The sequence below is a fragment of the Phyllobates terribilis genome, unplaced genomic scaffold, assembly GCF_046119375.1.
Source record: "Phyllobates terribilis strain yellow unplaced genomic scaffold, ASM4611937v1 Scaffold_117__1_contigs__length_5270597, whole genome shotgun sequence".
NCBI lineage: Eukaryota > Metazoa > Chordata > Amphibia > Anura > Dendrobatidae > Phyllobates > Phyllobates terribilis.
Genome location: NW_027362877.1, coordinates 5,057,389 through 5,073,781, shown reverse-complemented (window position 1 = coordinate 5,073,781; position 16,393 = coordinate 5,057,389). Strand labels below are relative to the sequence as shown.

At 42.7% G+C, this 16,393-nt stretch overlaps 1 protein-coding gene across 1 annotated transcript; it reads left to right on the top strand.

The window, feature by feature from the left end:
• The first annotated feature begins 9,778 nt into the window (after nucleotides 1–9,778).
• On the top strand, nucleotides 9,779–13,606 carry LOC141201520 (uncharacterized). Its single transcript, XM_073663523.1, has 2 exons — nucleotides 9,779–9,797; nucleotides 10,919–13,606. The coding sequence occupies exons 1-2, from the start codon at nucleotides 9,779–9,781 to the stop codon at nucleotides 13,132–13,134; spliced, it is 2,235 nt and encodes a 744-aa protein (XP_073519624.1). The 3' UTR covers nucleotides 13,135–13,606.
• The last annotated feature ends 2,787 nt before the right edge of the window (nucleotides 13,607–16,393 follow it).

Genomic DNA, 16,393 nt, shown 5'->3' with positions numbered 1-16,393 from the left:
GCGCCGGAGGATTCTGGGTGATGTCTGGAGAGGTGACTGCTGGGACATTATACAGGACAGCACTGGAGGATTCTGGGTGATGAGCGGAGAGGTGACTGCTGGGACATTATACAGGACAGCACTGGAGGATTCTAGGTGATGAGCAGAGAGGTGACTGTTGGGACATTATACAGGACAGCACTGGAGGATTCTGGGTGATGAGCGGAGAGGTGACTGCTGGGACATTATACAGGACAGCACTGGAGGATTCTGGGTGATAAGCGGAGAGGTGAATGCTGGGACATTATACAGGACGGCACTGGAGGATTCTGGGTGATGAGCGGAGAGGTGACTGCTGGGACATTATACAGGACAGCACTGGAGGATTCTGGGTGATGAGCGGAGAGGTGAATGCTGGGACATTATACAGGACGGTACTGGAGGATTCTGGGTGATGAGCGGAGAGGTGACTGCTGGGACATTATACAGGACAGCACTGGAGGATTCTGGGTGATGACCGGAGAGGTGACTGCTGGGACATTATACAGGATAGCACTGGAGGATTCTGGGTGATGAGCGGAGAGGTGACTGCTGGGACATTATACAGGACAGCACTGGAGGATTCTGGGTGATGACCGGAGAGGTGACTGCTGGGACATTATACAGGACAGCACTGGAGGATTCTGGGTGATGGCGGTGTCGTTGTTGTCAGGTTCCTATAAGGTGTCAGGACGTCGCTGTCTATCTCTCCATGGAGGAGTGGGAGTATCTAGAAGGACACCAGGATCGGTACCAGGAGGTGATGATGGAGGAGCTCCGGCCTCTGACATCACCAGGTGAGAGGAGACTCTTGTTGGCTCCGGGGGATGTGATGACGTCTCTCGGCCTCGTCCTATAATAGATGATTTTTCTCCAGACTTGCTCTGGTTTTCTCTACATTTTCTCACAGCTTTCATTCCCTGATTATTCTCTTCTGATCTGTGAGTCGCGGTTTCTCCGCTGTCGTCTTCATCAGTCTTGAGTCTTCGTCTTCGGCGGCTTCTTTCAGAATCTTTCACCTTCCTTAGAGCATCGGTCACATTTTGTCTGCAGATGTCCCAGCGCTTCTGTCCGTTCTCTCCTATGATTTCTTTCGGGACCGGAGTCTGATCTTTACTCAGCAGAGTCGGGGTTAACTTACTGATGATTTTCCCCATAATCCGCTGTCGCTCGTCCGTCCCTCTGAATCGGTGCCGGCTCAATGTCGTCATCAGTCGTGGTCGGGCGTCCGGCTTTTTGGGTTTTGTTTCTCAGCATTTATTGGGCGGTAAGAACGACGTCGCTGCCATTTTCCAGGTCAGTACAGTTACAGCAATTCCAAACTTGTCGGGTTTATTTTTTAGAATATATTTTATGGGTTAAATATTCAGAACTGTTCCTGACACCCATCACTTTATCTTCCGTTACCGGAGCTGTGTGAGGGCTTCTCTTCTTGAATGGCCGCTGACCTTTTTGTTGGTGACTTTTTTGATCGTTGTTTTTTCATTGCAGTTTTGGGGAGGTGTTTTTGATGTGTTTTTTTTCTTTTGGCGTTTACCGTGTGAGATAAATCCTGACGTGAAACTGCCAAATAATAAATATATATATATACAGTACAGACCAAAAGTTTGGACACACCTTCTCATTTAAAGATTTTTCTGTATTTTCATGACTTTGAAAATTGTACATTCACACTGAAGGCATCAAAACTATGAATTAACACATGTGGAATTATATACTTAACAAAAAAGTGTGAAACAACTGAAAATATGTCTTATATTCTAGGTTCTTCAAAGTAGCCACCTTTTGCTTTGATGACTGGTTTGTACACTCTTGGCATTCTCTTGATGAGCTTCAAGAGGTAGTCACCGGAAATGGTTTTCACTTCACAGGTGTGCCCTGTCAGGGTTAATAAGTGGGATTTCTTGCCTTATAAATGGGGTTGGGACCATCAGTTTTGTTGTGAAGAAGTCTGGTGGATACACAGCTGATAGTCCTACTGAATAGACTGTTAGCTGGCCATCATTACTTTAAGAAATGAAGGTCAGTCAGTGCGAAAAATTGGGCAAACTTTGAAAGTGTCCCCAAGTGCAGTTGCAAAAACCATCTATCGCTACAAAGAAATTGGCTCACATGAGGACTGCCCCAGGAAAGGAAGACCAAGAGTCACCTCTGCTTCTGAGCATAAGTTTATCCGAGTCAACAGCCTCAGAAATCGCAGGTTAACAGCAGCTCAGATTAGAGACCAGGTCAATGCCACACAGAGTTCTAGCAGCAGACACATCTCTACAACAACTGTTAAGAGTAGACTTTGTGCAGCAAGCCTTCATGGTAAAATAGCTGCTAGGAAACCACTGCTAAGGACAGGCAACAAGCAGAAGAGACTTGTTAGGGCTAAAGAACACAAGGAATGGACATTAGACCAGTGGAAATCTGTGCTTTGGTCTGATGAGTCCAAATTTGAGATCTTTGGTTCCAACTACCGTGTCTTTGTGTGACGCAGAAAAGGTGAACGGATGGACTCTACATGCCTGGTTCCCACCGTGAAGCATGGAGGAGGAGGTGTGATGGTGTGGGGGGGCTTTGCTGGTGACACTGTTGGGAATTTATTCAAAATTAAAGGCATACTGAACCAGCATGGCTACCACAGCATCTTGCAGCGGCATGCTATTCCACCCGGTTTGCGTTTAGTTGGACCATCATTTATTTTTCAACAGGACAATGACCCCAAACACACCTCCAGGCTGTGTAAGGGCTATTTGACCAAGAAGGAGAGTGATGGGGGGCTACGCCAGATGACCTGGCCTCCAGTCACCAGACCTGAACCCAAAGGAGATGGTTTGGGGTGAGCTGGACCGCAGAGTGAAGGCAAAAGGGCCAACAAGTGCTAAGCATCTCTAGGAACTCCTTCAAGATTGTTGGAAGACCATTTCTGGTGACTACCTCTTGAAGCTCATCAAGAGAATGGCAAGAGTGTGCAAAGCAGTCATCAAAGCAAAAGGTGGCTACTTTGAAGAACCAAGAATATAAGACATATTTTCGGTTGTTTCACACTTTTTTTGTTAAGTATATAATTCCACATGTGTTAATTCATAGTTTTGATGCCTTCAGTGTGAATGTACAATTCTCATAGTCATGAAAATACAGAAAAATCTTTAAATGAGAAGGTGTGTCCAAACTTTTGGTCTGTACTGTATGTATATATTTTATTATTTGGCAAAATAATGTATGTGTGTGTGTAAATAAATAAATATATATATTTTATACAAAAACATTTGTTCTAATTTTGGGAGACAAAGCAAAATTAATGGGGACTTCAATCTGAGATCCTGGTCTGGTGGTAATAAGTGTAAGTCTCCCTTTAAAGGGATGTTTGTTCAGAAGAATATGTATTATGGAGGTTTTCTGTGGAGTCTGACCAGACAATCTCTCCTTGGCTCCCCGTGTGCATCAGTAAGCGCCCATGACCCCGGTGCCGGCTCTCTAGTTGTCCTTTCTACACATTGATAGGTACTAACCGCTGCGTACCGGGTGCTCCCCACAACACCGTCCTTCCGGGTGCGGAGACTTCATCCGTCAGCCGTACATGTGCCCTTTTTTCCTCCTTTAGAGTCAAACGCAGAACTTGCTGCCTATTTTAGTGTTTATACCGAGGCGGATGTGGAGATTTATCTCTATTTAAAGAAGAAGAAAAATGCGGTAACTCGTCTTTTAATAGATCAGGTTCTCTCCTCTTAGTGATCCCAGAGGATCCTGTCCAGGAGGGAGGCCGTGTCCTCATGGTGACATCATGAGCTCTCAAAATACAATCACTGGTAAATGGTCACCGTCCTTCCCCCAATCTCCATACAGTGAATTAGGAGAGAAGAAACCAATGGATAGAAATGTGGAGCTTTCTCCAGCTCCTCTGTGGTTCCATCCCTGGAGACGAAACTTGGAGAAGTTGTGTTTTTTAGTACGGCTCCTCCATCTGACTGACGAGGGTCTTCTCTGTCCCTCTCCTCAGGGTCCTCATCCTCTCTGCAGAGCATTAGGTTTTGGCCTTGCTGATTATCACTTCATACTTGAGGCCCACAATGTGCTGGGACCTCGGTACCGGTGGTGAGGACCACAACAATGTAATTTAGTCCCTGATACATAAATATAGAATTACCGGTTCTGAGAGACGAGTCTCATATATAGACAGATACACGGCAGGTCATGTATTCAGTCTCTGTGTCTCCACAGATGGATCCAGGAGGAGAAATCCACCAGAGAGATGTCCCCGTCCTCTGTATCCCCAGGACTGTCCAGAGGAGGATCACAACATCCCGGAGGATCATCAGGTAGATGACACTGAAGTCCCCACAACATCTGACCATGACGTGATGGGATTTGAGCTCATGTTACATTGTTCTTTTTTAGGGTGAAGATCTGATTGATATTAAGGTTGAGGTTATACATGGAGCACAAGAGGCGACCGCAATATGGGCCGATCAGCAGGGTGAGGAGGGGAGACTGTCATGTCGGCTCTGTGGCCATCTACTACTACTCCCATCATCTCATGATCACATGATACAATCTACAGTGGCATGTAAAAGTTTGGGCACCCCTGGTCAGAATTACTGTTATTGTGACCAGTTAAGCAAGTTGAAGATGAAATGATCTCTAAAAGACCTAAAGTTAAAGATGACACATTTCCTTTGTATTACCCTTGAACATTTGTGTGCTCAGATAACTTTGACCAATGATTCAGACTTTAATTCGCCTGTTAGGGTAAGGGCTCGTTCACTATCATCGTTAGGAAAGGCCAGCTTTATAAAAACCCAGCCTACTCTAACAATGTGCCAAATAAACAGCAGCCATGGCTTCTTCTAATCCGCTGTCTAGCACTCTGAAAATGGTGGAGGCCCACAAAGCAGGAGAAGGCTATGAGCAAAGCATTTTCAAGTTGCCCTTTCCTCAGTTCAAAATGTAATAAAAAAATGTCAGTTAATAGAAACAGTGGAGGTCAAGATAAGGTCTGGAAGACCAAGCAAATTTTCAGTAAGATTGCTAGAGAGGCAAATCAGAACCCCCGCCTGACTGCAAAAGACCTTCAGAAAGATTTAGCAGACTCTGGAGTTGTGGTACATTGTTGTACTCTTCAGAGACACCTGCACAAATATGGCCTTCATGGAAGAGTCATCAGAAGAAAACCTCTCCTGCGACCTCACCATGAAATTCAGCGTCAGAAGTATGCAAAAGTACATCTAAGAAGGTCTGATGCATTTTGGAAGCAAGTCTTGTGGACCGATGAGGTTAAAATAGAGCAATGATCAAAGTTGTGTGGAGTAAAAAGGGCACAGAATTTTAGGAAAAGAACATCTCGCCAACCATCAAGCATGGTGGTGGATCAATCATGCTTTGGGGTTGTGTTGCAGCCAATGGCACAGGGGACGGGTAGAGGGAAGAATGGATTCCATTAAATTTCAGCAAATTCTTGATGCAAACATAACACCATCTGCAAAAAAGCTGGAGGTGAAAAGAGGATGGCAAATGATGATGATACTAAACACACGTCAAAAGGCGCAAGCTGAAGGTTTTACAATGGCCCTCATAGTCCCCTGATTTGAATATCATTGAAAATCTGTGGCTAGACCTCAAAATAGCAGACGATGCAAGACGACAAAAGAATCTCACGGAACTGGAAGAATTCTCCAAAGAAGAATGAATGAAAATCCCTCAAACAAGAACTGAAAGACTATTGTCCGGCTACAAAAAGCATTTACAAGCTGTGATACTTTCAGAAGGGGGCGCTACTAGCTACTAACCTTGCCGGGTGCCAAAACTTTTGCATTTGCCCATTTTCCCTTATTGAATTTTTTTTTAAATGTAAAAGATGAAAATATATATAGTTTATTATTTATTGTTTTGCCTAAAATACAAAGGAAATGTCATCTGTAACTTTAGGCCGTTTAGAGATTATTTCATCTTCAACTTAACTGTTCACAATAACAGTAATTTTGACCATTGGAGCCCAAACTTTTACATGTCACTGTATTCTGTCACTATGTGTTTCCTACAGATGGACTCATGGAAAGAAATCCACCAGAGAGATGTCCCCGTCCTCTGTATCCCCAGGACTGTCCAGAGGAGAATCACAACATCCCGGAGAGTCATCAGGTAGACGGTGCTGAGCCCTGTACCGGATCTGTATATGGGGGGACATTTCTGATCGAGGTCATAGATGTCACAGATTTTGGTGGTTTCTTGTATTGTGCTGATTGTTACATCTGATATATCAGGAGGAAGATCCAACTAAGAAAAAAGTGAAGGAAGAGACAGAAGAAGTGATGACGAGGGGGGATCAGCCGTGTGTGAGTGACGTGAAGGAGGAGATTCCTGTAGATGTTTCCACAGGTGTGTAATAATGACCGGCGTATGATGGTGATGGTGATGACCGGCGTGTGATGATGATGATGATTGGCATGTGACTATGATTAGCGGCGTGTAATGATGATGACTGGCGTATGACGATGATGATTGGCTTGTGACTATGATTAGTGACGTGTGATGATGACTGGCGTATGACGATGATGATTGGCATGTGACTATGATTAGCGGCGTGTGATGATGATGACTGGCGTATGACGATGATGATTGGCATGTGACTATGATTAGTGACGTGTGATGATGACTGGCGTATGACGATGATGATTGGCATGTGACTATGATTAGCGGCGTGTGATGATGATGACTGGCGTATGACGATGATGATTGGCTTGTGACTATGATTAGTGACGTGTGATGATGACTGGCGTATGACGATGATGATTGGCATGTGACTATGATTAGCGGCGTGTGATGATGATGACTGGCGTATGATGATGATGATTGGCATGTGACTATGATTAGCGGCGTGTGATGATGATGACTGGCGTATCATGATGATGACTGGCATGTGACTATGATTAGTGGCGTGTGATGATGATGACTGGCGTATGACGATGATGATTGGCATGTGACTATGATTAGTGGCGTGTGATGATGATGACTGGCGTATGACGATGATGATTGGCATGTGACTATGATTAGCGGCGTGTGATGATGATGACTGGCGTATGATGATGATGATTGGCATGTGACTATGATTAGCGGCGTGTGATGATGATGATTGGCATGTGACTATGATTAGCGGCGTATGACGATGATGATTGGCATGTGACTATGATTAGCGACGTGTGATGATGATGACTGGCGTATGACGATGATGATTGGCATGTGACTATGATGACCGGCGTGTGATGATGATGATTGGCATGTGACTATGATTAGCGGCGTGTGATGATGACCGGTGTGTGATATTGTATGAAGTCTCCGGTGCAGTGAAGCTTTATCCGCCGTCCACATCACAGCAGAAGCGTCCGGTGATGGCGCGGCTGCTCTTGTACAGAGTCCGGTTGCGCACCGATGAATAACTGGGCCGCATTCACACCTCTTCTTAATGATTTAATAAGCACATTTTTAATTTTTCTAATTGTGTTTTTTAATATTACTTCCATCTTTTATTTTCGTATTATTCTTACACAAGTCTCATGCTGCCATATAAATGACTGAGCTTGCGATTCGGACAGAACCCCGGGGAAGATTCCGTATAATGAGGCGCTGTGGACGCCGTCTGGCCTATGATCCAGTGATGTCCATCTTTTTCAGCGTGCATAAAAGCACAGTCGACCAGAGGCTAGACGGAGTCCGGTGTAACTCTGCTGCCTCATTATTCTGAATGGATCCCTCGGGGGTGTCATCTGAATCATGTATTTTGTAGATTTAGATGGAAACCCCGATGTACAGTGGGTGCGGAAAGTATTCAGACCTCTTTAAATTTTTCACTCTTTGTTTTATTGCAGCTATTCGGTAAGTTCTAAAAAGTTCATTTTTTTTCTCATTATAGTACACTCTGTTCCCATCTTGACTGAAAAAAACAGAAATGTAGACATTTTTGCAAATTTATTAAAAAAGAAAAACTGAAATATCACATGGTCATAAGTATTCAGACCCTTTGCTCAGTATTGAGTAGAAGCCCCTTTTGAGCTAGTACAGCCATGAGTCTTCTTGGGAATGATGCAACAAGGTTTTCACCCCTGGATTTGGGGATCCTCTGCCATTCTTCCTTGCAGATCCTCTCCAGTTCCATCAGGCTGGATGGTGAACGTTGGTGGACAGCCATTTTCAGGTCTCTCCAGAGATGCTCAATTGGGTTTAGGTCAGGGCTCTGGCTGGGCCAGTCAAGAATGGTCACAGAGTTGTTCTGAAGCCACTCCTTTGTTATTTTAGCTGTGTGCTTAGGGTCATTGTCTTGTTGGAAGGTGAACCTTCAGCCAAGTCTGAGGTCCAGAGCACTCTGGAAGAGGTTTTCATCCAGGATATCTCTGTACTTGGCTGCATTCATGTTTCCTTCAATTGCAACCAGTCATCCTGTCCCTACAGCTGAAAAATACCCCCATAGCATGATGCTACCACCACCATGTTTCACTGTAGGGATTGTATTGGGCATGTCAGGAGCAGTGCCAGGTTTTCTCCACACATACCGCTTAGAATTATCACCAAAAACTTCTATCTTCGTCTCATCAGACCAGAGAATCTTATTTCTCATAGTCTGTGAGTCCTTCATGTGTTTTTGAGCAAACTCTATGCGGGCTTTCGTATGTCTTGCACTGAGGAGAGGCTTCCATCTGGCCACTCTGCGATAAAGGCCCGACTGGTGGAAGGCTGCAGTGATCGTTGACTTTTGTGAGCTTTCTCCCATCTGCCTACTGAATCGCTGGAGCTCAGCCACAGTGATCTTGGGGTTTTTCTTTACCTCTCCTACCAAGGCTCTCCTCCCACGATTGCTCAGTTTGGCTGGACGGCTAGGTCTAGGTAGACTTCTGGTGGTCACAAACTTCTTCCATTTAAGGATTATGATGGCCACTGTGCTCTTAGGAACCTTGAGTAATGCAGAAATTCTTTTGTAACCTTGGCCAGATCTGTGCCTTGCCACAATTCTGTCTCTGAGCTCCTTAGGAAGTTCCTTTGAGCTCATGATTCCCATTTGGTCTGAAATGCACTGTGAGCTGTGAGGTCTTATATAGACAGGTGTGTGCCTTTCCAAATCAAGTCCTATGAGTTTCATTAAACACAGCTGGACTCCAATGAAGGAGTAGAACCATCTCAAGGAGGATCACAAGGAAATGGACAGCATGTGACTTAAATATGAGTGTCTGAGCAAAGGGTCTGAATACTTATGACCATGTGATATTTCAGTTTTTCTTTTTTAATAAATTTGCAAAATTGTCTGCATTTCTGCTTTTTTCAGTCAAGATGGGGTGCAGAGTGTACTTCAATGAGAAAAATAAATGAACTTTTTAGAATTTACCAAATGGCTGCAATGAAACAAAGAGTGAAAAATGTAAAGGGGTCTGAATACTTCCCGTACCCACTGTAAGTGTTCAGCGTACAGCACAGGATAAATATGATCCAAAATGTTCTGTACCCCAAAATGCCACCATTAAGAGCTTCTACTCAACCCACAAAAAACAAGTCCCCACTCAGGTTCATCATCTGTAAACAGTAATATAGGGGGTGTCCATATTACTGGTAGCACAAAGGCTCTGGAAAAGTGACTTGGCTCCCACTTAAAGAAATCCAGTGACATCTGCGCTCCCAAATCCAAATGCCCCCTCCTCCTGGGCCCCACTGTGTGCAGTTAGCATCCACATGTTTGGCATTACTGTAGCGGGGAGAGACAATTTATTTCTCCAGAAAGCACTAGCTGGGAATCATGTACTGGGCGCTACAACGTAAGGGCTCTGCAATGTACCGGACACTACAATGTACTGGCCACTATAAGGGAATATTTGCATTTTCACTTCACAACATCCATTACTGCTCGTTTCTGGAAATCACCCATGGAGTCAAATTCATCACTACACCTGTAGATACATTTCCATAGGGTGTAATTTCCAAACTGGTGTCACTTGAGGGGGGATTCTGCTCTTCTGCCACTTAGGGGCTCTGTATATGGAGTCTGCAAGCTGTTCTACTAAAGTTTGTTCTCCAAGAGTCAAATAGCGCTTCTTCCCTCCCGAGTCTCGCCATGTGGCTAAGCAGTACAGTACAGACACATATGGGGTATTGCCCCGTTCAGCAGAAATTGTGTAAAATTATGTGATCATTTTTACCCATTTTACCTTGTGAAAATGTAAGATCTGGGGCTAAAATAACATTATAGTGGAAAAATGTAATTTTTTTTTTCTTCCCCTTTCAATTGTATAACATTTTGTGAATCACAATTACCTTGTATTCATTGGGAAAGTGCGCGGTGGATGCTGGGTGTGACGCGTGGGGAAACCCCACCCACAGCCCGGCATCCACCGCGGGGATCGCATCACCGAGTCACGCCTCACTTGACGTGACATCAGGGGAAGCAAGAGCCGGCTGCAGCCGGGGGTCGCGTGATGCCGGTGAGTGGCCAGCGATAGCGCCGCTCACAGCCAATAAAGACAAAGCTAGGTAATTAGAAAAAATCTTCTCTCAACGGGTTAATTACATTGGGGGCATTTAGTAGTGGACATCTTTTTTAACTGCGTGGACACTTTTCTATACTAACGCCGAGATATGAAGCTTGAGAGAGTGAAATGGCACCGGAGGTACATTAAGGGAACCTGTCATCAGTAATTACCACTTAAAGAACTATTTGCTGTCTAATCTCTGCCGCCCCTGACTTGTGCCAATGTCACCAGTTTATAAGTGTCATTCACTTTACCCGTCATTGTGTTAATGTTATGGCATGTAGTTGTCCTCCTTATTACCGGTACTTTCACTGACGAGGGTCTTCATTGTGAGATCCAGAAAATACATTCAGAAATCTCTTTTGTGTTGAAGAAAAAACTCACATCTAATCTATCTTTCCTCCTTACAGGAAATCCTTGTGAGAATAACGGTTCATCACTAAATTGTAAAAAAGAAGATATCAGGAAACACTCTAATAGAGAAAACCTCATCACCCTTCCTGCACCTCCTGGACTTCACAGCACTTCACTTTCTTATAATCCTCCTAATCATGAGGAATCATCTCCTGAGCAATCTCGCATTATTACCAAAAGTCCAGGGGACAAAGTGGATTCAAGATTTCAGTGTGACAAGCAATTTACAAAAAGCTCAGATTTCTTAACACACAGAAAACACAAAGGTAAAAAGCCATACTCCTGTTCAGAATGTGGGAAATGCTTTACATATAAATCACAATTTGTTATACATGAGAGAATTCACACAGGAGAGAAGCCATTTTCTTGTTCGGAATGTGGGAAATGTTTTGGAAGTAAATCAGAGCTTGTTACACATCAGAGAATTCATACAGGAGAGAAGCCGTATTCATGTTCAGAATGTGGAAAGTCCTTCACAGGTAAAGGGACTCTTATTATACATCAGAGAATTCACACAGGAGAGAAGCCATTTTCTTGTTCGGAATGTGGGAAATGTTGTAGAAGTAAATCAGAGCTGGTTAAACATCAAAGAATTCACACAGGAGAAAAACCTTTTTCATGTTCGGAATGTGGGAAGTCCTTCAAACATAAAGGGAATCTTATTACACATCAGAGAATTCATACAGGAGAGAAGCCATTTTCATGTTCGGAATGTGGGAAATGTTGTAAAAATAAATCAGACCTTGTTAAACATCAAAGAATTCACACAGGGGAAAAGCCGTATTCATGTTTACAATGTGGAAGGTGCTTTACAAAGAAATCACAACTTGTTAAACATCAGAGAATTCACACAGGAGAAAAGCCGTATTCATGTTCAGAATGTGGAAAGTCCTTCACAGTTAAAGGGGATCTTATTATACATCAGAGAATTCACACAGGAGAGAAGCCATATTTATGTTCAGAATGTGGGAAATGTTGTAGACGTAAATCAGACCTTGTTAAACATCAAAGAATTCACACAGGGGAAAAACCTTTTTCATGTTTACAATGTGGAAGGTGCTTTCCAGATAAATCACAGCTTGTTCTACATCAGAGAACTCACACAGGAGAAAAGCCATATTCATGTTCAGAATGTGGGAAATGCTTTACATTTAAAGGGACTCTTATTACACATCAGAAAATTCACACAGGAGAGAAGCCATTTTCCTGTTCAGAATGTGGGAAATGCTTTACATTTAAAGGGAATCTTATTACACATCAGAAAATTCACACAGGAGAGAAGCCATATTCATGTTCAGAATGTGGGAAATCCTTTACAGATAAAAGGAGTCTTATTCAACATCAGCGACTTCACACAGGAGAGAAGCCATATTCATGTTCAGAATGTGGGAAATGCTTTGCAAATAAATGGAGTCTTATTAGACATCAGAGAAATCACACAGGAGAAAAAACATTTTCATGTTCACTATGTGAGAAGTCCTTCACAAATAAAGAGAATCTTTTTACACATCAAAGAAATCATACAGGAGAAAAAACATTTTCATGTTCGGAATGTGAGAAGTCCTTCTCAAATAAAGGGAGTCTTATAACACATCAGAGAATTCACACAGGAGAGAAACCATTTTTGTGTTCACTATGTGGGAAGACCTTCACAGCTAAAGGGCATCTTAGTAGACATCAGAGCATTCATACTGGAAAGAAGCCATATTCATGTTCAGAATGTGGGAAGTGTTTTAGTTATAAATCAGATCTTGTTAAACATCAGAGGATTCACACAGGAGAAAAGCCGTATTCATGTTCAGAATGTGAGAAATGTTTTACAAATAAAGGGAATCTTTTTACACATCAAAGAAATCATACAGGAGAAAAAACATTTTCATGTTCGGAATGTGAGAAGTCCTTCTCAAATAAAGGGAGTCTTATAACACATCAGAGAATTCACACAGGAGAGAAACCATTTTTGTGTTCACTATGTGGGAAGACCTTCACAGCTAAAGGGCATCTTAGTAGACATCAGAGCATTCATACTGGAAAGAAGCCATATTCATGTTCAGAATGTGGGAAGTGTTTTAGTTATAAATCAGAGCTTGTTACACATCAAAGAATTCACACAGGAGAGAAGCCGTATTCATGTTCAGAATGTGGGAAATCTTTTATACATAAATCACACCTTGTAAAACATGAGAGAAGTCATACGGGAAAGAAAGTGTAATTATGTTCACTGTGTTTTATAAAGTTTAATAAACATTGTTCAGCATAAATGAGTACACCCCCTTTGATGAGTAAGATTTTGTTTAATAGCTCACTGAACACAAGATCAATTTCTACAATTTTGCCAACACTAAGTTTCATAGAACATTTTTTTGTAATCAAAACATGAAAGTAAGGTTAATAATATAACTCTCATTACAAAATCTTCAGTTTTACTCAAATTAGTTGATGCAAAAATGAGTACACCCCACATCAAAAGCTACTACATCTATTATTTTGTATGGCCTCGATAATTTTAAAGGACAACACCAAGTTTTCTAGGCCTGGAATGAACAAGTTAGTGACAATACTATATCTATCTTTTATCTCTTTTTCGATAACGAGCTCTTAGAGCCTGGATGCTGGATGGAGCGATGACAACTTGTCTCTTCAGAATTCCCCATAGGTGTTTGGTTGGGTTCAGATCAGGAGACACTTGGCCACTGAATCACTGTCACCCTGTTCTTCAGAAATGTAACAGTGGCCTACCAAGGGAACAGAGTGATGGCAGCATCTTTTCTGTCACTATAGAACAGAACATCTGTGAATTCAAGATACCATCAATGAAATGTAGCTCCTCATGCAGCCGCACATAAGGACACGGCCACCACCAGGTCTCTCTGTAGACACCATGCATTCTCATTGTATTCCTCACCTCTTCAATGTTATACAGTTTTGAAGCCATCAGTTCCAAAAAAACCTTTATCTTGGTCTCATCACTCCAGAGTATAAAGTCCCAGGAGGCTTCATATGTTTCCGCATGTGTCCTGGCAGATTGTAGGGCGGCTTTTTTGTGTATGGGATTTAGGAGAGGCTTTCTATGTGGACAACACCCATGTCTGCCATTCCTCTATAGAAAAATATGTCTGCTTTCAGCTCATCTCTCAATGCTTGGATGAAAAATCACAGTTGGGAAGGAATGGACGAGACACAGAAAGTTACTGATAATCCGGCACTTGTTTTCCAGTGTGAATAACGTCAAAAACTTTTATTGAACAAATCAAATTAAAATCATAGAAACATTAAAAAACAGATAGGAGCAAAACATCTCTGCGTTTCTACCTGGTATTTGTGTTCAGTTCTTCTTCATGACATAATAAATCACCAGTAACCGGCTTCTCATACACATCATAGTGTCTAATGCACAGCGGAGACCCCCAGCCCCAAATGGACATGTGCAAGTATGTCTACATTACCCCTATGGACGATCATATGTCCACAACAAAAAGCATCCGTGCAATAGAAGAATGAAGTGTCTGCATCTATAATGTGTATATTATGTATAATTACTATAAAAGAGGAAAAGCACAATTCAGTAAATGGATACAAGGTCTGAACGAAGCTTCATATCACTGGGGAATCTGGAGTCCAATTCCAGAATCCACAAGGCTTCTCGGGGGTGTACTTTTTATACCAATCTCCCCCTTAGCTGGTCTGGTGACATATTCAATACCCACAACTGTAAAGTGATTAATCCCTATTGTGTTGTATGAGATGTTGTGATGCTGCAGATGTATTACGTGTTGTGGGGCCAAGAACGTCCCTAACGTGTCCCCCAATGCGGTGACGTAAGGGTCTGACCGTGCCCCCCACATATTGCAGCAGACAAGCTTCACATTGTATGGTGTCAATGACGTGTGGAGCTACAACTAATGAGATGTCGGATATTATAGGGTTTATTATGGTTAGTAGATGCAGACATTTTTGCTTTGTGCACAGACTTGCACAAACCACATTTATTTCTCCCACATTCAATGAAACCTTTGGTGTTTGTCCTCCACGTGTCAGTTGTCTTTCTTGTTGCTGGATCCTTGTCGGTGTATAACATAGGTAAATGTTTTCTGGTAATATTCACTATATTATAGGAATCTTCTCTGCAGCCAGTATTGAATGTAACTCTAGACTGATGGATGTTTCCTTCTTTGTGGGTTTTCGGTAATGTATGAAATATTGGACATTGTGGGTGATTTTCCTTTAATCGTTCTATTTGTTTGGCATTACGTACAGCCGATACCAAACCCTCCTCCAAAAGACAATGTAAGGGGGTATTGTATGAATTAGTAGGATCTCCATCTAGAGTGCGGCATATATTAGTATCGTCATCCATGTACATAACCTCCGGCTCATACAACCCACTATCCAGAGCTGTAATCGAGCCCCCTTTATCTGCAGCTCTAATGACTTTATTAAGGCTGTGCTCAGGGCCGTATCTGGCATTCATGCTGCTCTAGGCACTTTAAGTGGTCACGCCCCCTACTGGTAATTCATACTAAAAGTGCTCATACCCTTTAGGCCCCCTTCACACGTACCGGAGACACACACGTACACCCATTATAATCTATAGGCTGCGCACATGGTCACACGGACCGGACATGTCCGTTTTTTGCCGGCAGCTCGGACGTCAGTACGTCCTGCACACAGATGACATAAAGTGTGACATCCGCACACACGTCTGTGTGACACGTGCCGGAAGAGAGCGCAGAATAGAAATGACAGATATTTAGGTGTTAGATGTGCAAAGATCGAGATAGATGATAGATATCCGTGAGATATATAATTACTGCCCTGTGTGTGGAGTTTACTGTACTTGTGTTTAGCTAATAAATTAAAAAAGAGATGTGGAGTCCTCCCTATTTTTGATAACCAGCAAAGGTAAAGCAGACAGCTGTGAGCGGATATTATCAGGGTGGGAAGGTCCTCGGTTACTGGGCCCTTCCCAGCCTAAAAATACCAGCCCTCAGCCGCCTCAGAAATGGCGCACCAATTCAGGTGCTTTGCACGGCTCTTCACGATTGCCCTGGTGCGGTGGCAATCGGGGTAATGGTGGTTAGGGTTGATGACAGCTGTGATTTGTCATAAAACACCGCTGTCTTCAAGCCCTCAGGTTATTAATGGAGAGGGAAAGGAAAGAGATCCCGACACTCACCTGTAGTCAATCATTTATTCCACATCCACAGATCTGCAAAACGTTTCAGCTCCTCCAGAGCTTTTCTCAATTGTGGCCAATCACATAGAAATACAACATTTATATAGAAAAAAAAACAAGGAAATGACATCACAATGAAATAAAAAATGAAGAAAACTACAAACATTCATATAATCATATTAGTCTCATTATATAAAATATACACTGCTCAAAAAAATAAAGGGAACACTTACACAACAGAATATAACTCCAAGTCAATCAAACTTATGTGAAATCAAACTGTCCACTTAGGAAG